The 23,591-nt window shown below is 45.0% G+C and overlaps 1 protein-coding gene and 1 long non-coding RNA gene across 4 annotated transcripts; one reads left to right on the plus strand and one right to left on the minus strand.

Annotated features, from left to right (window-relative positions):
- Positions 1-195: 195 nt before the first annotated feature.
- HAGHL (hydroxyacylglutathione hydrolase like) lies at positions 196-22,220 on the minus strand. 3 transcript variants are annotated; one of them, XM_087728804.1, is made up of 10 exons: positions 22,150-22,220; positions 19,811-19,949; positions 18,434-18,498; positions 14,489-14,606; positions 13,913-14,021; positions 11,583-11,686; positions 9,204-9,305; positions 6,748-6,827; positions 1,433-1,623; positions 196-521 (listed from the first exon to the last, which is right to left on the minus strand). In XM_087728804.1, exons 2-9 carry the CDS (start codon positions 19,913-19,915, stop codon positions 1,461-1,463), a joined length of 846 nt encoding a protein of 281 aa, XP_087584930.1. In that variant the 5' UTR covers positions 19,916-19,949; positions 22,150-22,220; the 3' UTR covers positions 196-521; positions 1,433-1,460. The 3 variants fall into 3 exon arrangements, with proteins under 3 accessions (XP_087584930.1, XP_087584931.1, XP_087584932.1); XM_087728805.1 differs by lacking the exon at positions 9,204-9,305; XM_087728806.1 differs by lacking the exon at positions 1,433-1,623.
- Positions 12,336-14,376, plus strand: LOC148042722 (uncharacterized). The gene is made up of 2 exons (XR_015698452.1): positions 12,336-12,763; positions 13,695-14,376. It is a non-coding gene; the product is annotated as an uncharacterized LOC148042722 (long non-coding RNA).
- Positions 22,221-23,591: the final 1,371 nt, after the last annotated feature.

Here is a 23,591-nt window from a genome sequence, read left to right on the forward strand (position 1 = left end):
AGGCAGCTGATAACTGGCATATGGCTCTGGCCCTCTCTCTGCCTCAGAGCCCTCATCAGAATCTTCCATAGCCTCCAGGACTGGCCCATGTTCCTCCCAAGCTCCTCACTCTCTGACTTTACTGCCACCTCTGCTGGTCGCTGGCGGGCCGCAACAATACTTGCTTTGAGCACCTGAAGGAAAGGTTGGATTAAATCCCAACAAAACAATTTTATTTTTGAAAACGTTTTTTTAATTAAAAGATGCACAAATAGTTGTCATTAAATTCATGGTAAATTTTGAGGCAGGCAACTATATTTTCCTCCATTTTGCATAGCTCCATCGTGCCTGCCTTCACAGAAGTAAGGAATTTACTTCGATACTTGTCACCATATTTACAGCAAGATAATTAAGAATCAGAAGGAAAGGAGGCCATTTCCCTCCTTGGTGAAATGGAAGAAGGCAACTTCACCTCGGCAAACCTTCTGCCCCATTAGACGCTGCTGGAAAGGGGCTGTAAAATCCAGATGTATTTGCTGCAGCTGTCAAAAAAAATGGGACAATAATCCCAAGATTCAGACCCTGTAAAATGGATAGCCCCCTAGTGCTTTAGATCAGGGGTCACCTTTTGGTCCCCAGGGACCACTAAATAATTAATTTTAAATCCTGTGGATCACTAATATGATCTGCCTAATGAGCAGATGTATGGGCGTGGCAATGTGGTCATGTAACTGGGTGAGCGTGGCCAACTCATTGCCACTCATGTCCAGGGGTGCCTTGCCAGCCTCTACTTGCCCCTCCCCTCCCAGCCAGACCTCACCCGCCTGCCTGGGCTTCTTAGGACCCCAACAGGAAGCAGTTGTTGGAGCTCAGCAGCCACCAGGAGAAAGAGTTGGCAAAACAGCTCAGTTCAAATTGGATCTGGCCGAGGAGGCGGCTCAGCAGAAGCACCTTACTGAGGACTACGAGCATAGGCTTTCCAAGTAGAGGGAAGACCTTCAGGAGTACAAGGTCAGGTACCGGCACCTGGAGGCTCAGCAGGTTGAGATGGTCAGCCAGTTCCAGGCCATGATGCAGCCCCACTGGAATGCGGCCCTCCGTCTCATCGCCAGCAGCGGCCCTTCCCTCCAGCCTTCGCCCAAAGCCCCACCCTCCAGGAGGCTGAAGCAGACCCCAAGTCGGGATTGCTGCCCCCCCGGCCCATACAAAAAGACCCCGAAGGTGGAGACTCTGCAGCAACACAAGCATTCATTGCACATATCCGACCAAGGGGCCGTAGTTTGAGGATCCCTGATTTAGCGCCATATAAAAAATGCAAATAATTTTCTCGTGGACCACCAGGGGCCCACGGACCACCAGTTGGTGACCTCTGCTTGAGAGGACCTCTGCAATAGGTGCTCAACATTTTCTGACAGCACGGGGGAAGAGGGAGGGAGCCCTTCAACGACAGCACCTGTATCCCCATCATGGCAGGGAGGGGTTCACTTCTGCAGGAGTGGGTCGAAGAGCCCCCACTCGAACGCCAACATGGCCTGAGGATTCAGCCGCTCTTTGGGCTTCCGGAAGCTCTCTTTGGCCTTGCACAGAGCCGTGAAGGCTTCAACAGGTTCCGACTTTCCCGTGAACTTCTGGACCGGCTCTTCCCTGGAACAGCAAATAAGCCCATTTAGCAAACTCAACAAATAGGTTGTCACCGGATCTTCAAATGGATCACGTTGTACAGATGTACAAGACGGTGAAAGGAGCCTGTAGGTCCTTTGCAAAAACCAGCTGGTTCCTCCAGCAGGGATCACAGGTGCCAAAATGCAACCATCATCGTTAGGTAAAAGTTCCCCTTGCACATAGGTGCTAGTTGTTCCCGATTCTAGGGGACTGTGCTCATCTCTGTTTCAAAGCCAGCGCTGTATGAAGACGCCTCCATGATCATGTGGCCGACATGACTCAACGCCAAAGGCGCATGGAATGCTGTTACTTTCCCACCAAAGGTGGTCCCTATTTTTCTACTTGCATTTTTACATACTTTCGAATTGCTAGATTGGCAGAAGCTGGGATGAGTCACGGGAGCTCACTCTGTTATACAGTGCTAGGGATTCGAACCACCAAACTGCTGAACTTCCTGATCGACAAGCTCAGCCTCTTAGCCACTGAGCCACCACCCTACCATCACTATACCTTGAGTTATAACTGGTTTCATGGAATATTCTGCAGAGCAGGGGTGTTTGGAATAGCCGTGGTGGCACAGCGGTTAGAATACAGTATTGCAGGCTGACTCTGCCCACTGCCAGGAGTTCGATCCTGACCGGCTCATGGTTGACTCCGCCTTCCACCCTTCCAAGGTCAGTAAAATGAGGAGCCAGATTGTTGGGAGCAGTAGGCTGATTCTAAACCGGTCAGAGAATGTTATAAAGCACAATGAAGTGGTAGAATAAGTCTACTTCTGGATGGCGCAGTGGTTAGAATGCAATAGGAGCTGTGGTGGTGCAGTTCTGCAGGCTACTTTTGCTGACTGTAAGCTGCCTGCAGTTTGGCAGTTCAAATCTCACCAGGCTCAAGGTTGACTCAGCCTTCCATCCTCCTGAGGTCAGTAAAACTAAAACCCAGATTGTTAGGGGCAAGAGGCTAAATCACTGAGAGAGGGATGTAAAGCACTGTGAAGCCTAAGTGCTATTGCTATGGTTCCTTCCTTCCTTCCTTCCTTCCTTCCTTCCTTCCTTCCTTCCTTCCTTCCTTCCTTCCTTCCTTCCTTCCTTCCTTCCTTCCTTCCTTCCCAGTATATACTGACTATATAGAGAGGGTTATAAGGCGGAGACTCTGGTTGCTGCCTGGGATTTGGCAGCGACGAAGTCTCTTAACCGGATTGCGCCTCTACGGCCGCTCCGAGGCAGTGGATCCCAGAAGGCTCCTTGGTTCACTGAGGAACTCCGGGAGATGAAGCGCCAAAGGAGACGCCTAGAGCACCTATGGAGGTCCAGCAAATCCGAATCGAGCCGAGCATTTTTGACAACCTACACCAGAGATTACGTTCGGGCAATTAGGACGGCTAAGAAAACACACATTGCCTCTCTGGTTGCGTCTGCTGAGTCGCGCCCAGCCACCCTGTTTAGGATAACCCGTTCCCTCCTAAATAGGAGGGATATGGGTGATCCGCTGCAGGGCAGGGCTGAGGACTACGTCCAATTTCTCGCAGACAAGGTTGCTCGGCTCCGGGCGGACCTGGACTCCAATTCTGCAGTACCAGCCGAGGCACCAAGGGATGATCTGGTAAGTGATCGCTGGATTGAGTTTCAAGCTGTTACCCCTGAGGATGTGGACAAGGCCATGAGAGCTGTAGGTGCCTCCACATGTGTGCTGGACCCGTGCCCCTCCTGACTGGTTGTAAACAGCAGGGAGGTAACACGAGGCTGGATCCAGGCGGTTGTTACCGCCTCTCTTCGGGAGGGGATCTTTCCCCCCGCTTTAAAGGCGGCGGTGGTGAGACCCCTCCTGAAGAAACCATCCTTGGATCCAGCTGTTTTAAATAACTATCGTCCAGTCTCCAACCTCCCCTTTGTGGGGAAGGTTGTTGAGAAGGTGGTGGCCTTTCAGCTCCAGCGGTCCTTGGAGGAAGCCAGTTATCTCGATCCATTCCAGTCTGGCTTCAGACTTGGCTGCAGCACAGAAACCGCTTTGGTCGCATTGACCGATGATCTCTGGAGAGCCAGGGATGGAGGCCACGCCTCCATCCTGGTGCTCCTTGACCTCTCGGCAGCTTTCGATACCATCGACCATGGTATCCTGCGACGACTGCGGGAGGTGGGGGTGGGAGGCGCTGTTTTACAGTGGTTCTCCTCTTACCTCTCGGACAGGTCGCAGTCGGTGTTAGTTGGGGAGCAGAGATTGACCCCTAGGCCCCTAACGTGTAGGGTGCCCCAGGGTTCGGTCCTGTCCCCCCTTCTTTTCAACATCTACATGAAACCGCTGGGTGAGATCATTCGACGGCACGGGATAAAGTACCATCAATATGCGGACGATACTCAGTTGTATCTGTCCGCCCCGTGCCAACTCAACGAAGCGATGGATGTGATGAGCCAGGGGCTGGATGCTGTTAAAGACTGGATGGGGGTCAACAAGCTTGTGCTCAATCCAGAAAAGACCGAGTGGCTGCTGTGTTTCCCTCCCATGAATTGGCCAAGTACTCCATCTCTCAGGCTGGGGGGTCAAATTATACGCCCCTCAGACAGGGTTCGCAACTTGGGAGTCCTCCTGGACCCACAGCTGACCTTCGAACATCATTTGTCAGCTGTGACCAGGGGGGCATTTGCCCAGGTTCGCCTGGTACACCAGTTGCGTCCCTACCTGAACCGGGAGGCCCTCACAACAGTCACTCGTGCCCTTGTGACCTCTAGGCTGGAATATTGCAATGTGCTCTACATGGGGCTGCCCTTGAAGAGCATTCGGCGACTCCAGCTAGTCCAGAATGCTGCCGCGCGAGCGATTGTGGGTGCACCTCGCTTCACCCACGTAACACCTATCCTCCGCGAGCTGCACTGGCTACCTGTTGATCTCCGGGTGCGCTTCAAGGTGTTACTTATCACCTATAAAGCCCTTCATGGTAGTGGGCCTGGGTACTTGAGAGACCGCCTACTGCCAATTACCTCCACTAGACCGATTCGATCGCATCGATTAGGCCTCCTCCGAATCCCATCTTCTAGCCAGTGCAAACTGGCAACTACCCGGAGGAGAGCCTTCTCGGTGGCTGCTCTGTCCCTTTGGAACGAACTCCCCATGGAGATTCGGACCCTCACCACCCTCCAGTCCTTCCGCGCCGCTTTAAAGATCTGGCTGTCCCGGCTGGCCTGGGGTTAAGATTGTAGCCCCACTCGAATTGTACGATTGTTGTGTTTTCTTTTTAACATGCTGTATTGTCTATTGTTTGTCTTCTCCCCCTCCCTCTTTTGAATTGTGAGCCGCCCTGAGTCCCCCCAGGGAAAAGGGCGGCATACAAATAAAGGCAAAACAAAACAAAACAAAACAAACAAACTGTGAAGCAGTATATAAATCTGTTAGTCCTATTGCTATCGTGTGATTGGAGCCTTTCACATTTCATGCTTAAACATAAAAAGGGAAAAGGTTCAATGCCATGATCAGGCCTAGAACTGTTGACAACTTGATGTTGCCCTTGCAGATATCCTGGAAAAAAATCCCACAAAGGCTTATTTTGGCGAAAGGCATCACCTACCTGTTCTGGATCTGCGTGCCAGGAAGCTGAGCTTTCACTTTCCCATGCACACCGGTCATATGGTCTTCCAGTTTCTGGCATGCATGAACACACGAAGACCAGCTGGCTGGTGTGCACATGTGCGCCAGAAACCAGAAGCTCAGCTTCCCAGCGTGTGCATGCATGCCAGGGAGCAGCTCTTACGGTTTCTGGCGCTGGCCAGCACACGTGCGCACCAAAACCGGGAGCAGCAACAGGCAACGGCTAGCGTGCCCAGAGAGATGGCTCTGCGTGCCACTTCTGCCATGCAAGCCATAGGCTTACCATCAATGTTATATAGTGTATTGTGTGAACCCAGACAAAACAGACCCTTAAAACCTAAAGCACAGGATTCAGAAGTTGGATGGTCTGGAGAGACCCACATTCAGATCCACTCAGGAAGTGCTCTGCTTACGCCCTCGAGTGCAGCAATACCCAGAGGCCCACTTTGAGCCCAGAACAATGGGCTAATCAGCCTCTTAGCCCACCAATCTCATGGGTGGCTGTCGTGAGTGGGTGGCGTGCACCCACTCACCACTCACAATACTTCTTTCCTACAAAGCGACCTTGACTGTGTCAGAATAGTTGAACAATTGGCAACTCCAAATCTCAACCAACAAATGCTGTGCCTTTCACACTGGCAACAAAAATCAGAACACCAAATATAAGCTGGGTGGATACGACCTCGTAGACGATCCTCACTCAGTCAAACACCTAGGAGTACTCACCTAAACCTCCGAGCTCACTGTAAAAGCATCGCCAAAAAGGCATTAAGAGTTGTTAACCTAATTTTGAGAAGCGCTTTCTCCGGTAACACTGTCCTGCATACAAAACCTTTGCCAGACCAATTGTCGAATACAGCTCATCTGCCTGGAATCCGCACTGTTATATCGGACATTAATACAATTGAGCAGGTCCAGAGGTATTTCATGGGAAGAGTCCTCCACTCCACTGCTCACAACAGAATCCCATGTGCCACTAGGCTTGAAATTTTGGGCTTGGAACTGTGTTGCCTTCAGTCTGACCTAAGCATTGTACACAAAATTATCTGCTACTATATCCTACCTGTCAATGACTACTTCAGCTTCAACCGCAATAATACACGGGCAAACAATAGATACAAATTTAAGGTTAACCGTTCCAAACTCGATTGCAGAAAATACGACTTCAGCAACAGAGAGGTCGACGCCTGGAATGCTCTACCCGACTCCGTTGCTACATCCTCAATCCCCCACAGCTTCAACCTTAAAATACCTACCGTGGACCTCACCCCATTCCTAAGAGGTCCGTAAAGGGGGCGTGCATAAGCACACCAGCGTGCCTACCGTCCCTATCCTACTGTCCCCATTTAGCTGTTTCCTGTGTTCATGTCCATGTTTTTACTTGTACCTGTTATCTCGTACATGTTTGACTTGCTAAATAAATAAATAAATAAACACATTGCCTTGAGTTCCTGGAGGAAAGATGGGACAGAAACCAAAGGGGAAAAACAACTCACTCCCTCCCGCTCCATTAAAGAAACGTGGGCTCACAAGATGCGAAGGAACGGGTTGTAGAGAAACTCCTCGGCCAAAGTAGAAGGCACTGTTGGAAGGTCTTCATCTTCTCGGAGCTGTGAAAGAATAAATCAGGGAGACCTGTTGTTCTTTTAGCTTTGCATCACATCCAGCCAATCTGATACTCGCAAAGGGGTGGGTGGAGGGGGAGAGAGGTTGGAATATTGGAGGATGGGGATGGAGTGGGGGGGGGGTTTGAGGGTTGGGAACTAATCTGTGCCGGTGTGAAAAGTGAGACTTACCAATCCAGTCCAAGTCAACCGAAAGTATGAGGAGACGGAGAAGGTGCAAATTGAGAGTTCGTTGTTGTTGCCTGCCAGGAGATCTGGCAGCAGATTTGGGCAGTGAGGAGGTTGGGGAGGAAGATGGGCCAGTCCTGGAGTCTGGGGAAGGCTGTGATGAGGGCTCTGTGTTGGAGGCAGAGAGGGGGCCAGGGCATCTGACCGTTATCAGCTGCTTTCAGAGTCATAGATCAGTGGGGCAGACAAACAGCTGGAGCCTGTTCCCAGTGTGCGCTTGTGCAGAGTTGCCAGATGAAGGGAGCAACTAAGAAACAAGGGTCAACTTGGGAGTAAGGCAACAGATGGATGGTGAATGGCCCCTCCCATAGGGAATAAAGAGGAGCGAAAGGGGAGTGGAGTTTGCAGGAGACAATTAGTTCATTAGGGTGAAGGTCTGTTCCTGACTTCTTGCCAAGTAATTGCTGCTAAGCGTGGCGTTTGGCCTGGCAGCTCTCCAAGTCTGATAAAGGTGTGAAATCTCTTGAAAGATTGTTGGCCAGGATTTTGCTGGAGAGGAATTCCCTTTAACCTAAATAAAAGGGGTTTTACCTGGTTGAGGAGTTGGCTTTTGGGAAGCCTGGATCAGAACATCCATCACCTAAACAGCAGAACTCTTAATTGGACATTGACCAATAATCGGGGGTGGAGGGGAGGTGTGGCTAGCAGGAAAGGGAAAGTTAATTCTATCCTTTGTGTGCCAAACCATCAGATTCTGCTTCACTACTTCTGTAACTACTTTTGCTTTCAGTAACGTATACTCTAGGACTGTGATGGTGAACCCATGGCAGAGCCCTCTCTGTGGGCATACAAGCCGTTGCCCTAGCTCAACTCCAATGTGCATGTATGTGCGCCACCTGCCGGCCAGCCCTGTCTGGTCTCTACCACGCATGCACAGGGGGCATGCGGGAGATGCACGCGCATGTGTGGGGGGCTAGGGGGCCACACGCATGCAGGGTGACGGGGAGGTTACACGTTCATGCATGGGGAGCACGGGGTCGCGTGCACATGCGCAAGGGGGTGGGGGCGCAGGGGGGTGGGGGATGTGAGGGCATGTCGCATGCATATTGCATTACGTGTGAGGGCAGGCGCGCATGTGCTTTCAGCACGTGACGACAAAAACATTAGCCATCACTGCTCTAAGAAACAATGAGCCAGGAGTCTTTCTTGGCTAACTAACCCACTTGAGTCTGTTTACTAACTAGCTAACTTAATTGGGATGGATGACAGGCCTTTTCAAATGTACCAAATGCCTTGTGGTTGACCCTGAGGAACTACAAAAGGCTTAGGGGATGAGGGCCACCTTAACAGCATTGTGGGCCCTAGGCAAAGCCGCATCCTACAACAACTATCACAGAGATAAAAATGTAAATGGTTGATAAAACTAAATATATTTCCATGTTAGTATTAATTTAAAAAATGCAGTAAAATGTCATAAATATGTTGCTGTATTTATATCAGTGGTCTCCAACCTTGGCAACTTTAAGACCTGTGGACTTCAACTCCCAGAGTTCCCAGCTTTGCTGGCTGAGGAACTCTGGGAGTTGAAGTCCACAGGTCTTAAAGTTGCCAAGGTTGGAGACCACTGATTTATATGATACAAGGTGCATTGAAGGGTTAACATACACAGATTAGTATGGAGCCCCTATGCTCATGGAGCCCAACAGGCCCATGCGTTAAGACAGCCCGGTGTCTTATCTCCGATCCATCAAACGGGGGCATTTTCAAATACTTTTGATTTTTTTTAAAAAACAAGCAAGCAGTGGAAGCATAAAAGAAGGGAGTCTTTCAATCACATGGCCATCCGGAGTTAGTTTTTTTTAAAACCACATATCCATCCCACAAACACCACTGAAAGCAATCAAGGTTTGTTCTGCCACAGATGTTGGCTTATACCAGAAGTCATGATTGAAACAATCCAAAGTCTAGCAAGACCTTTGAAGCAATCACTAAACTAATTAGAGGCTGATGTTATTGGTTATAATTCTGACTTTTATAAGGGGTCAATTTTCCCTCTTTGGCTAGGAGTCCCCAAACTTGGCAACTTTGAGGCTTGTCCACAAGTCTCACAGTTGCCAAGTTTGAAGACCTCTGCTCTTGGCCCTCATTTTGGAGAGATAAAAAAAAATGGGAGAACAGTATAGAACCACTCACTTTAGCCCAAATGAGCTTTTCTTTCACAAATTCATTCTCGGGTTCCACCTTTGAGGCAAACTTCAAATTCTGGATTGTGTACTCGTGTCCACAGAAGATTTTCTGAAAAGGAATTTTTTTTTATTTCAGACTACCGCTTTAAGAGTGATTCCCCTTGGAATCCCTTCCTTCCACAAACTTCTTTGCTGTGCTCTCCAAAGTCCCTAGTGTTGTGACCTTGGCTCCCTGAGACAGTACAAAGCACACGCTTAGTCCCCCAAACCCTCTTTTTATTTCAACGGCTGTGAATTATGTTCATTCACAAGCCCGTAATGAGTCACAAATAGTTTGTAAAGAGTCCGACAGAAATCTGCCAAAGTCTTTTGGGATAAGGCTGATAAGCACCCAACTTTATCTCCCTTGAAACGCTGCCAAAGACCTGTTTGGCAATTAGCTTGCAAGGTCACACAGAGCAAAGAGTCAAAAAGGAGCTTCAGAATTTAAACTGAACAGAACGAACAAAGTTGCTTCCTGCAAAAGCTTACATGTCTTTGCTCCTCCTTTATGTCCTATGGGAGGGGCCAATCCCCTTCAAGCCGTACTCCCAAGTTATCCCTTTTGTCTTAACTGTTTTTGCCTTCTGGCAGCTCTGCGTATGTGTGCACTGGGTACAGGCTCCTCCTGTTCCTCTGCCTCACTGATGTCCAACTCTGGATGCTCTGGAGGCAGCATAAAACTCCCAGATGGCCCTGGCCACCTCTCTGCCTCTGATGCAGAGCCCTCGTCCGAGCCTTCCCCAGACTCCAAGACTGGCCAATGTTCCTCCCTAACCTCCTCACTGTCCGACTCTGCTGCCAGCTCCGCAGGCTGCCGGTGGACCACAACACCTAGTGAATAGTGTCAAGAACTGGAAATGTGGTTTCTCGGATTTTTTGAGGAAGCGAAAACGCAAAAAGACAATGTGATTCATAAAATAGGGTTACTTTTTTTAAAATTAGGAACTGAACCTTTTCCAAGTTCTCCTTCAATCTGGGAGAGGGGAATCATAAAAAAATTCCAATCATATGTGATATTATCCACTCTTTTCAGGGATGCTTCAATTTATATTCTTGTCCTTTGCCAAACCTAAGTGCTCCCCAGGCACTGTACAGCTTTAAACATTTTTAATCAAATAAAAATCACTATCGAAACAAATTCATGACATAAAATTGAATCACTTCCCACTACAATCCCAGATTAAAATTCAGGGCTATCCAGAACTAAGCAGAGCTTGAATATCAAAACACCACACACTAGCTTAAGACTTATATACCGCTTCACAGAGCTTTTACAGCCCTCTCTAAGCTGCTTACAGAATCAGCCTCTTGCCCCCAACAATCTGGGTCCTCATTTTACCCATCTCGGAAGGAGGGAAGACTGAGTCAACCTTGAGCCGGTCAGAATCGAACCCCTGGCAGTCAGCAGAATTAGCTTGCAATACTGCACTCTAACCATTCAACCACCACAGCGAGAGAGAGAGAGAGGGAGGGAGGGAGGGAGGGAGGGAGGGAGGGAGAGAGAGAGAGAGAGAGAGAGAGAAATGCTAGATAGAGAGATGATAGATAAATAGTGCTTTTACAGCCCTTGCTCAGCAATTTACAAAGTCAGCATATTGCCCCCAACAATCTGAGTCCTCATTTTACTGACCTTCGGAAGGATACTTGAGTGAGCCCATCAGGATCAAACCTCTGGCAGTAGAATTAGCCTGCAATACTGGATTCTAACCACCGTGTCATCACAGGAAGAATAGAATAGAGTAGAGTAGAGGTAGGGTAGAGCAGAGCAGAGCAGAGCAGAGCAGAGCAGAGCAGAATAGAATAGAAAAGAATACAATACAATAGAGTAGAAAAAATAGAATAGGAAAGAAAAAATAGAATAGGAAAAATTAGAATAGACTAGAATAGAATAAAAAATAGAAAAGAAAAAATAGAATAGAATAGAAAAAATAGAATAGAATAGAATAGGGAGAGAGAAGAATATGAATAGAATGTAAGAAATGGATAAGAAATACTGTAAGAAATAATAGAAATAGAATTCGAACACCTGGCAGTGGGCAGTGTTAGCCTGCAGTATTGCATTCTAACCACTGTGCCACCACGGATCTTAAAATAAAGACTTAAAAGCACAAGAAATTGGGAAAGGCTTCTGGGTTGGGTAGTAGCAAGGGACCATGGGAAAGTGACAGCAGAGGCAGCCAGGGCTGAGGGGTTGACTGGAGGACCAGGCCTGCCTTTGGGTAAGACTAAACCTCCTATCCTCTTCTCTCCCCACTGCTGGCCTTCAAATGGGAACAGGGCACAGGGCAGGAGGGTCTTTTCCTTGGCTGGCACCTCAGCGGCCTCTGAAGCAGCTCCAACCTACCGTCTCCTTTGGCAGCCCGGCCAAGACCTCCGCCAGGCTCTTATGCAGCTGCTCAGCTGTGCATTCCAGGAGTTTCCCACAACCACCGACAAATAAGGTGTCCCCTAAGAACAAAAGAAAGATGCACAATCAAGCCACAATTCCCCTCCCCACTTGATTCTCCTCCTCCTCCCCCCCTCACTCCAACCACTTGGTCACTTGGTGGGCCCATTACTCAAACATCAGCAGGGCGATTAAAACACCTTCCTCTGAAGGAAAAAAATCTAAATATGGAAAAACTACTACTGCATTTTTCAGACTATAAGATGCACCGGTGTATAAGACACACTAAGATTTCAAAGAGGTAAGTAAGAAAAAAAAGTTTTTGTCCTCCCTGGCTCCCAGGAGCACTCTGCAGGCTTCAGCAGGGCTGGGGGAAGGAAAAAACACCTCCATGTTTTTGGGAATGGGATGCGGGGGGGGGGGGCGCTTTGGGAGGCCAAAAATGCCTGTATTCGGTGTATTAGACGCACCAACATTTCCACACTCTTTTAGGAAGGGAAGGTGCGTCTTATACTCCGAAAAATACGGTAAAATTGAGAAAAACATTACAAAATATAAAATGAATTTAAAAAGGAAAGGAAACTTTGAAGCTTAGGTACACAACAAATGCCAGGGCTAGCAAAACTGCTAGTCCTAGATTACCTATTGATTTAAAATCCCCCCCCCCCCAAAAAAAAACAAATATAGCAAAAGTTAAAAAACAAATTAATGTTTTATAAACATTACAGGGAAAAGAGGGAAAATAATTTTCAGCACAGTACAAAACATTTAAAGCATTCCTTTCTTTAATTTTGTAATTTACTGTGGAAAAGCTCAGGATATCACCACTGTTGTAGTTAGCAGGAAGGATTGATAGTGGAGCAAAGAACCATAATTTAGATTATAAAATTCTTGTTTTAATAAAAATTCCTTAAACCTTGGCAGGGGAAAAAACCCACCTTCCTAGCGATTGAGTCTCAGATATTGTGTTACAATGTTTGTTTTTTAGGTAGACCTCGACTTACAACAGTACGCTTAGTGACCATTCAAACGTACAACTGGAAAAAGGGATTGGCGACCATTTTTTACACTTATGACCCCATGATCAAAATTCAGAGGCTTGGCAATGGATTCATATTTACAACAGTTGCAGTGTTCCGGTGTGTGTGTGTGTGTGTTTGTGTTTCAATGGGGAAACCAGATTCACTTAACAACCGTGTTATCTACTTTAACAACCGTAAGAAAAATCATAAAATGGAGCGAAACTCACTTAATGAACATATAAACCATTAAATTCTTGCCTAAAATATGTAATAAGTTACTGTGCTTTTGCTAACCACTAAATGTGTTCAGTAAGCAGGAGAAGATAACCTTTGTTATTCCAAGCCGTTTACAGGAGCCAACTTACAAGTTAGATAGGAAGCCATCTGCTCAGACAAAAGGCACCAGAAAGAAACCAAATAAGAGATAGGGGCTTCTCAAGAAATTGTCAAGTTGGCCCTAGAGTATGGAATGACGAAAGAAATGACTTAAATGAATGAGCAGGAGGGGGAAAGTTTCTTAGGAGTAGACCAGGGGTGGGTTTCTCGCCCCGTTCCAACCAGTTCGGTTGGAACAAGGCCGGCGGCGTCCTCGCGCACACATGCGGCGTCGGCGCGCGCATGCGTACTAGCGTCTGCGCGATGCTCCAGCTGCTCCTGGAGGATCGCGCAGGCGCTGTATGCGTTCTGCGCATGCGTGGAAGCGCAGAATTCGTAAAATCCAGGTAAGGAGCGGGCGCGGGTGTGCGGGGGCGTGGGGGCGCGGGGGGGGGGGCTTCGCCGTTCCCGGAAGTTACTTACTTCCGGGTTCGGCGACCAACCGGATCGCAGGGACCGGTGCAATTCGGTTGAAACCCACCCCTGGAGTAGACTCTATAAAATGTATTGTTTGAATGCTATTCTTTGCTCTCCTTGTACTCGATCTACTTGGGAAGAGACTTGGAGGCCACCTTTGCAAACACTTTATTTTTCTGCAAATAAACCTTTTTGAATTGTGAACCAGATTTCTCTCTGTGTTGTGAGGGTTTAATCATTGTTTTTTCTCTCACAGTGGCAAAGGGCTGCAGGAGGCCGTTACGGCCGAAAACAGGGCCCAAGAGCCCATTTTCATTGGCAGAGAAATAAAGTATAGTTCTCAGATATTAAAAAAAAAGAAAACAAGTTAACCTAAAACTGTTTCAACAGCTTCATATGCAATAAGCAACTTCCCCTTTCTCTAAAGCTGGCTCCAGGACGCATCATAACTGCCGTTCGTTTCTCAGGACCAACCTGTGAAAGCTGCAGGAGCATTCAGGGAATCGTTTTCCCACACGAAGTAGCAGACGTGCCCCGCGGTGTGGCCTGGAGTGAGAAGGCACCGTACGTTGATACTGCCAAACTGTACAAAAGAAAAGAAGGATGGGTGTTGTGTGTCAAAGCCCAAGACATGGGTGGATGTTGTGTGTCGAAGCCTGGCATTTTCTTACCTTTTGAGGAATGTAAGGGGAGAGAGGGCCATGTGGGTTGTATCTCCCGAAAGCCAGAAGAGAATACCCGAGAAAGTTCCCTTATCACTTTCTCAGAGTGGCCAGTACAATAATATCTTCACACTGGTGGCTTGGCTTAATCCACACTGGACTGTTAGGAGGGGTTTCTAATTCCTTTTATTCTAACTGGATGGCCTGAGGGCCCTCAGATCCTGCTTTGATTACGTCCTGCTATCACTTCTGTTCAATAAAAGATTCCTTTTGAAATGCTAAGTTTCAAGAGTCTTTACTTTCTTGAATAAGGAGGCGAGGCCGGGCCTTACACATACTGTGATACCACAATAATGCTGAAGAAGGGTGTGATCCGTTCCATGCTTACCTTTAATTCTTCCTCATGAGTCACGCGGTGTGTCAGAGCTCCCACCCGTTCGTCCCCACCATATATCTCCAGGCCAGGATAAAGTTTGGCCAGTTCTTCATTGTCTCTCGCATGATCCCTTGGGAAAAAAGGAGGAAGAGGGAAGGTTTTTTTCCTTCTCTTCGGCCATCTCCAATTTGGAGGAGAGAGAAGAGACTATCAAAAAGAAAGCAACTCTGTATGGGAAGCCCGAGATTTCTATCACAAGATCCTGAAGGTGGGACACCCTGAATCATCTGGATCTGGAGAAAGACCACGAGAAGGACAGGATAAACAGCAAATCACACAACTACCAGACAAAAAGCACCATTTCCTCCTTCCGGAAGGGCAAGGGGTCAGGGAACAAAGATCTAGCCGTATGACTACCAGACGAATGGGAAAACAAGGTACATTGCAACAACCTCAATAATCATCGGCCATTGATCAAGGAGTTGTGGTCTGAACTCTTTACAGAAGAGAAAGAAAATATTTCATTATCTCAAACAGTTCAAGAACGATATAATTTGTCTGCAAGAAATTCATATCAAATCAACTGATCAAAAATATTTGTTCAACCCCGAACTTGGTCAATATTTTGTGACCTCTGCTATGGAAAAGAAAAATGGTATAGTTGTATACTTAAGAAAAGACATTAAGGCTGAACTAATTGAAGCAGATCCCTTTGGAAGATATATCGCATTAGACCTAATTCTAGAAGGGAAAAAGACTTGATGGACGACTTCGAATTGAGAAATGTTTGGCGAGAAAGAAATGCAGAGGCATATGACTTCACCCTTTTTTCTGATGGACATCAATCCCTTTCAAGGATTGATTTTATATAAATCACTAATGATTTATTTTCTAGGGTGAAGAAGACAAAGATTGCGGCGAGGGTCCTTTCGGATCATAACCCAGTCTGGACGGAATTGGGAAGGGTAGTGCAGGCAAGAAGGTCTTGGAGGTCGAATGAGAGTTTATTTAGATATGAAAAGTATATTAATGATTGTAAAAAATTGCTATCTGAATACTTTGTTCTGAATACGAATAAGGGTACATTCATGGAATTTGTAGGGGATGCAAGTAAAGCGTATATGAGAGGAGTACTGATGAATATAAACAAAATACATAGACATAAACAAGGGCAAAAACGAAAAGAATTGGAAGAGGAAATTAAAAGAAAAATTTGAAATGTATCAAATTGTGTTATAGAGGGAAGGAGGTGTTTTAACAGGAGGAGATTTAAAAGGCATTCCGGGAATTTTTTTATTTATTTTTACAGAATTGTACAAAGGGGACAAAATTAAGGGTTTAGATATAGACAGATACTTAGATAAAGAGATAATACCCCTAGTTAGAGAAGAGTACAGGAAAAAGTTGAACCAACAAATAACCTCTGGGGAAATCCTGCAGGTAATCAAACAACTAAGATTAGGAATAATGTAAACTGCTTAAAGTTTGTGTAACGGCAAGAAGCTGAGTTCAACGCAGAGATTTTACTGACTTTTTTTTTCTTTTTTCTTTTTTTTAAATTTCCTTGGCTTTAATATATTTTAGACAGTGTTTGATAAAAAGCTATACCGTGTACGGGCTCTGGGAAGTCGGGGGGGGGAGGGAGGGGGGGTCCTAGGGGGGAGGGGGGGAATATAGTATGTGCTAGATTTTAAAGTAACATGATTGTACTTGTATACTGTTGCTTTTTTAATTCTAGTGTAAAATAGGAAGCTGAATATATTGATAGATAGTAGAAATACACCGAAGGGAGGAGCAGAGGGAAAGAAGAAAGAGGGGTAGAGAGGGTTGGAGAGAGGATCGGAGGGAGGATGAGATGGAAGGGAGGGAGTGTATTGGGAGAGAGGAGTGATAGAGGGGGAGGGGAAGTAGGGTAGAGGGGAATGTTGGAGGGGAGAAAGGAAAGTTGGAGGGGGGTGAAAGAAAGGGTGTTGGAGGGTTGAAGTGGTATATTGGGTTTGTATTTTGGGGAGTATTGTTGACAAGGATGGCTGTGTTTATTGCTCAATGTTATATGGCCCCGGTTATGCACAGTATATATGTGACTGTATGAAATGGAAATGAAAATGAAAATAAAAGATATCGAAATGATTTAAAAAAAAGAAAAAAAAAGAAAGCAGAACTCTTCTATGGTAGTATTTTTCAAAAATTTCACACCTCATTTGCAGGCTGAGAAGTTCTTTGATTTCCACCCCACCCCCAATTTTAAAGAATTAAAAAAATATCCTTTAATAATTTCTCCAGAATGGGCCCTATCCAAAAAATGAATTTTAATCTGGAGAAAAGCAAAAACTTTACATTTAGGCAGGAAAATCAAAGGTATAAGAAAAAATTAGGTGAAACCTGGCTCAAAAAACAGTAACTTTGAGAGGGACCTTGGAGTCTTAGTGGATGATCACTTGAATATGAGCCAGCAGTATGGAGCAGCCACCAAAAAAGCTAATACAATCCTTAGTTTGTATAAACAGAGGCATAGAATCAAAATCATGTGAAATATTAGTAGCACTTTATAAAACCCTAGTAACACCTGGAATACTGCAATTTTTGATCAACACACAACACACTACAAAAAAGATGTTGAGACCTTGGAAAAAGTTCAGAGAAGAGCAACTAAGATGATCAAAGGCCTGGAGACTAAAACATATGAAGAACATCTGCAGGATTTGGGTTTGACTAATCTAAAAAAAAAGAAGAATTAGGGGTGGCATGATAGCATTCTTCCAGTATTTAAGGGGCAGCCACAAAGAAGAGGGGGTCAAATTACTCTCCAAAGCACCAGAGGGCAGGACAAGAAACAATGGTTTGAAACTAATCCAAGAGAGAAGCAATCTGAAATTAAGGAGAAACTTCCTAACAGTGAGGACAATTAACCAGTGGAACAGCTTGCCTCCAGAAATCGTGGACATCACTGGATGTTTTTAAGAAGGCAATCATTGTACAACCATTTGTCTGGAATGGTACAGGATCTCCTGCTTGAGCAGGTGGGTGGATTAGAAGACCTCCAAGGTCCCTTCTAGCTCTGTTCTATTCTATTCTATTTTCTATATTCTATTCTATTCTATATTCTTTTCTATTCTATTCTATATTCTATTCTATATCCTATAGTCTTTTCTATTCTATTCTCTATATTCTATTCTATTCTCTATATTCTATTCTATTTTCTATATTCTATTCTATATTCTTTTCTATGCTATTCTATATTCTATTCTATTCTATATCCTATAGTCTTTTCTATTCTATTCTCTATATTCTATTCTATTCTATTTTCTATATTCTATTCTATATTCTTTTCTATTCTATTCTATTTTCTATATTCTATTTTCTATATTCTATTCTATATCCTATTGTCTTTTCTATTCTATTCTCTATATTATATTCTATTTTCTATATTATATTCTATTTTCTATATTCTATTCTATATTCTATAGTCTTTTCTATTCTATTCTATTCTCTATATTCTATTCTATATCCTATTGTCTTTTCTATTCTATTCTCTATATTCTATTCTATTTTCTATATTCTATTCTATATCCTATTCTTTTCTATTCTATTCTCTATATTCTATTCTATTTTCTATATTCTATTCTATATCCTATTGTCTTTTCTATTCTATTCTCTATATTCTATTCTATTTTCTATATTCTATTCTATATTCTATTCTATTCTATATCCTATTCTCTATATTCTATTCTATTCTCTATATTCTATTCTATTTTCTATATTCTATTCTATATCCTATAGTCTTTTCTATTCTATTGAAAGAAAATCCTCAGGGAACACTCTCCCCTTGAACTTGACGGGAGGCCGCAGTTGTTTCGTTGTTGCCTCACAAATTCAGCCCCCCTTGAACCTGAAGAGGGAGAAAAAGCTGTTCTTTTCTCCCAAAGGACCAGCGCCAGAGCCAGGCGGAACTCTTACCAATGGTGATGGGTAGTCAGAATGGCTTTTAGAACGATGTCTTCTCTTCGGATGATTTCTAGGAGCTAATTGGGGAGGGGGAGGGGGGAACAGCCACAAAGAACATAGTGAGCATAGATTTATTCCAAAAGACTTTAAAAAAAAAAAGTCCTTTAATTTGTTATCTATGAGCCACGGTGGCACAATAGTTAGAATGCCGTACACAAAGTCTTCAACTTTCAACTGCTCATTTAGTGCAGGGATGGCGAATCTTTCCAGCACTGAGTGGCCAAACTGGAACATACGTGCATGTGTGTCCATGTGCACACGCCGGAGTGCCAGAAATCTGAAGACCAGCTGGCTGCCGTGCACATGCTGTTTTTCTGGGCTGAAAAACAGCCAGAAAGCGGCCAAAAAATATCCCGGAAAATGTCCTGAGAAACAGCCTGGTTTTTTGGAACCATTTTCAGGCTGTTTTCCGGCACTTCAGTGCCTGCGAAGATCAGCTGGCCGGCACACATGTGCACTGGAAACCAGAAGAACAGCTGATGACTGCGCTCTGCTGCCACCTCTGGCACATGGGCCATAGGTTCTCCATCATGGATTTAGTGACTGTTCAAAGTTACAACAACCTGCCAACCTTTTCAACTCTCCACCCGCCCCCCAACTCCCCAATGCCCTAAGGCAGGGGTCCCTCAACTTGGCAACTTTAAGACTTGTGGACTTCAACGCCCAGAATTCTCCAGCCAGCATAATTTATTCTCTTGTAATCCCTTCCTCTGCAATCTCTCCACTTAGATCGGAGGTCTTCAAACTTCGCAATTTTAAGACTTGTGGACTTCAATGCCCAAAATTCTCCAGCCAGCAGAGCTTTAAGACTTGTGGACTTCAACTCCTAGAATCCTACAGCTAGCAGAGCTTTGTGGACTTCAACTCCCAGAATCCTACAGCCAGCAGAGTTTTAAGACTTGTGGACTTCAACTCCCAGAATCCTACAGCTAGCAGAGCTTTGTGGACTTCAACTCCCAGAATTCTCCAGCCAGCAGAGTTTTAAGACTTGTGGACTTCAACTCCCAGAATTCTTCAGCCAGCAGAGTTTTAAGACTTGTGGACTTCAACTCCCAGAATTCTCCAGCCAGCAGAGTTTTAAGACTTGTGGACTTCAACTCCCAGAATTCTCCAGCCAGCAGAGTTTTAAGACTTGTGGACTTCAACTCCCAGAATTCTTCAGCCAGCATAGCTGGGAGAATTCTGGGAGTTGAAATCCACAAGTCTTAAAGTTGCCAACTTTGAAGACCTCTGCCCTAAGGGGTCTTGAAAGCTACTCCAAAGGGAAGCAACCTATACCACCTGCCTCTATTTTATCATTTTTTCCAAGCCTCTTCTGATCCCATTTACCCGCTTGGAAACCGCTGCATCCACTGCTATGGCCTCTCGCGTGGTTTCTTCAATGATCAGGTACATGTAATTATCTTCTAAAATTGAAATCACTTTGACCTTCATACTCCAGGGGATTCAAGGTCTCAGGGAAGCCAAACTGCCCAAAGGAAAACCACATTCATTAAAAGCAATTCCAAACACACACACCCCTTGTCCATTTTAATGGTATTGCATACTTCCACACTCTCTGTAGTTGCAGCAACATGATCTAATGCATCCCAGCTTTTTCTTCACTAAACCTATCCCGCTTTTCCTTTGCTGTTCTTAATATCTGGAAATCCCTTTCAAATTCTTATGTTGGCAGCCCCAAGGACTAGAAACATAGAATACTTTTAGATTTATTTGTTTGTCTTTTAATGACCCCCATAATCCCTTGCGTTGGTGGAACTGAATGGAGCGGAGTTTGCAGCAGATATATTCTCATTCTGCAGAGAGAGAGAGAGAGAGAGAGAGGGAGGGAGGGAGGGAGGGAGAATCTTTTAGATCCACTGAGCTAACTATTCAATGCAGGGATTGCACAATCCCTTCTTTCAGTTTTACTCACTGAGCAAGCAATATGGGAATGGTTTGTGAAGGGAGTTCAGTAGGGGAGTCCCTAACAATTTTGGCAAAATCTACCAGAAGACCTTGGGATGGAGATGAGGGGGGAGGGGGAGAACCCAGGTGATGCTTTACACAGCAAAAGTGACTATGGCTTTTGTGCCTGCTATTGGGTGAAGGTAGGCTTGTCTTTTTACCCGAATAAAAGGGAAAAAACCCTGACATATATTTGCAGCAGTTTTCCAGCAGAAGAATTCTAGTGGGAAACCACTGCTATGGTTCAGCTGGAGAGGAAAGAAAGAATTACAAGTGAAAGTTGAAGCAGCATCCCACCTTCCCAACACGGGAAGGAACCAGCAGAAACACATTGGACCCAGGGCTTCTGGGGAACCAGCCCCAATGGATGTAAAACTTTAGTAAGACTCCACTTGGAATATTGCATTCCGTGTTGGTCATCACAGATGTTGAGACTTTGGGAAAAGTTCAGAGAAGAACAACAAAGATGATTAATGGCCTGGAGACTAAAACATAGGAAGAACAATTGCAGAATTTGGAGATGGCCAGTCTAGAGAAAAGAAGGACTAGGGTGGACATGATAGAAGCATTCCAATATTTGAGAGGCTGCCAAAAAAAAAGAAGAGGGGTCAAATTATTATCCAAGGCATCAGAAGGCAAGACAAACAAACAAACAAACAAAACCAGATGGAAACTAACCAAAGAGAGAAGCAACCTGGCATTAAGGAGAAACTTCCTAACAGTGAGGACAATTAACCAGTGGAATGATTTGTCTTGAACTAGGAGGGATTTCAAATGAAACCTTTGTAAGATCACATCTGGAATACTGCATTCAGTTTTGGTCACCATACTACAAAAAAGATGTTGAGACTTTGGAAAAGGTTCAGAGAAGAGCAGCTAAGATGATCAAAGGCCTGGCGACTAAAACATAGGAAGAACATCTGCAGGATTTGGGTTTGGTTAGTCTAAAGAAAAAAAGAATTAGTGGTGACAGGATAGCAGTATTCTAGTACTTGAGGGACTGTCACGAAGAAGAGGGGGGTGGGTCAAATTATTCTCCAAAGCACCAGAGGGCAGGAGAAGAAACAATGGTTGGAAACTCACCAAAGAGAGAAGCAACCTGGATTTAAGGAGAAATTTCCTAACAGTGAGGACGATTAACCAGTGGAAGAGAAGTTGCCTCCAGAAATTGTGGGTGCTCCATCACTGGAGGTTGTTAAGAAGAGACTGGACAGTTACTTGTCTGAGATTGTATAGGGTCTCCTGCTCGAGAGGGTTGGACTAGATGACCTCCAAGGTCCCTTCCAACTGAACTGAATGGATTCAAGCTGGGGAAGGCTGCTCAGGGCCCCATCCCAAGATCTTTGGCAGGAGGAAACCAGCCAGGGGGATGATTTCCCCAAGAAAGCTGAAATCGGGGCTCTGCCAGCCACCCTCTCGATGCCGGCCCAACTTCACCCACTCCAGTGTTTCTCGATCACGGGCACTTTGAGATGGGCGGACTTCAACTCCCAGCATTCCTCAGCCGAGGCACGGGGAAGGGGCATCCTGGGAGTTGAAGTCCGCCTATCTTAAAGTGGCCAAACAGCGCTCTGCAGAGTCAGGTGCCAGTTTAAATCCCACCAACAGCCACCTTGGGAGGCCAAGATGCCCCTCCCCTCCACGCCCCCCCCCTTCCAGGAAGCTTTGTTTGACCCGCGGCCCTTCCCCGGAGCTCCGCTCCCCCCCCGCCCTCCCCTTGCCTGGCGAGCCGCCGCAGCCAACGAAAACCCCCGCCTTCCGGGAGGCGGGATGGAACCGCCCCCGCTCCTGCCTCTGGGCATGCGCGCTCTTCTCCATAGAAAGGGGAGGGAGAGACAACGGCTCGTAAGAGCCGCGGGCGGGGACGGCAAACTAGAAAGATTGTGAAGCGCTACTATGAGGTTTCCTGCTTGAGCGGGGGGGACGGGGGGGACTAGAAGACCTTCAAGGTCCCTTCCAACTCTTATTATTCTATTTTGTTTTTCTCTTCTGTTCTTTCTTCTTTCCTTTTTTCTCTTCTATTCTCTCTTCTCTTGTCTATTCTATTGTTTTGTTTTTCTCTTCTGTTCTTTATTCTAGTTTTTATATTCTATTCTATTCTTTAATTTTTCTATTCTCTTATGTTATTCTATTCTATTTTCTCTTCTCTTCTGTATTCTAAACTCTCTTCTCTCTTCTATTCTGTATTCTATTCTAATCTTGTTTTTCTCTTCAGTTCTCCTACTCTATTCTATTTTCTATTCTATTCTCTCTTCTCTTGTCTATTCTATTCTAGTTTTTCTATTCTTTATTCTAGTTTTTCTATTCTATTCTTTGGTTTTTCTATTCTCTTATGTTCTTCTATTCTCTTCTATATTCTATTCTATTCTCTTTTATATTCTCTCCTATTCTGTATTCTATTCTAATCTTTTTTCTCTCTGTTCTCTTATTCTATTCTATTTTCTATTCTATTATTTTCTTTTTTTTCTCCTGTTCTTCTATTCTATTTTCTATTCTTTTTTTCTCTTCTGTTCTCCTATTATTTTCTATTTTATTTTTTTCTCTTCTGGTCTTCTATTCTATTTTCTATTCTATTCTCTCTTCTATATTCTCTCCTATTCTGTATTCTATTCTAATCTTTTTTCTCTTCTGTTCTCTTATTCTATTTTCTATTCGATTCTTTTGTTTTTTCTCTTCTGTTCTCCTATTCTATTTTCTATTCTATTCTTTTTTCTCTTCTGTTCTCCTATTCTATTTTCTATTTTATTTTTTTCTCTTTTGGTCTCCTATTCTATTTTCTATTCGATTCTATTTTCTATTCTCTTCTATATTCTATATTCTATATTCTCTTCTATTCTTTTGCTTTTCTCTTCTCTTCTGTTCTCCTATTCTCTTCTATTTCCTATTCTCTTCTATTCTATTCTCTATTCTATTCCTATTCTAACCTGAAAAGTCCCTTTCAACTCTTGCTATTCTGTTCTGTTTTGTCTCAGTCAATTAGTCCTTTGCTGCTGCCGTTTCTGTGGGAAGTGACTGGGCTGCCCTCTGGCCTTCATATCTGGGTCACCGCATCACATCCCAATTTGGGGAAAGCACCCCTGCTTGTCCAGAGTGCTTGACTTGCTGAAAACATCTTTGATTTTCAACTATAAAAGAAATAATTGACAACACTCATCCACCCTCT

The sequence above is a fragment of the Thamnophis sirtalis genome, unplaced genomic scaffold (genome assembly GCF_051295495.1).
Source record: "Thamnophis sirtalis isolate CommonGarterSnake01/CBP01778 unplaced genomic scaffold, rThaSir2_p1.2 scaffold_14, whole genome shotgun sequence".
NCBI lineage: Eukaryota > Metazoa > Chordata > Lepidosauria > Squamata > Natricidae > Thamnophis > Thamnophis sirtalis.

Excerpts from the sequence above, each read along its gene's own strand:
- HAGHL (XM_087728804.1), bottom strand. The coding sequence starts at position 19,915 with ATGAAGGTCAAAGTGATTTCAATTTTAGAAGATAATTACATGTACCTG. Across the intron at positions 6,828-9,203 it reads AAAAGCTCATTTGGGCTAAA|CTCCGAGAAGATGAAGACCT; the intron begins GTGAGTGGTTCT and ends ATTCTTTCACAG. Across the intron at positions 1,624-6,747 it reads AACCCGTTCCTTCGCATCTT|GGAAGAGCCGGTCCAGAAGT; the intron begins GTGAGCCCACGT and ends TTGCTGTTCCAG.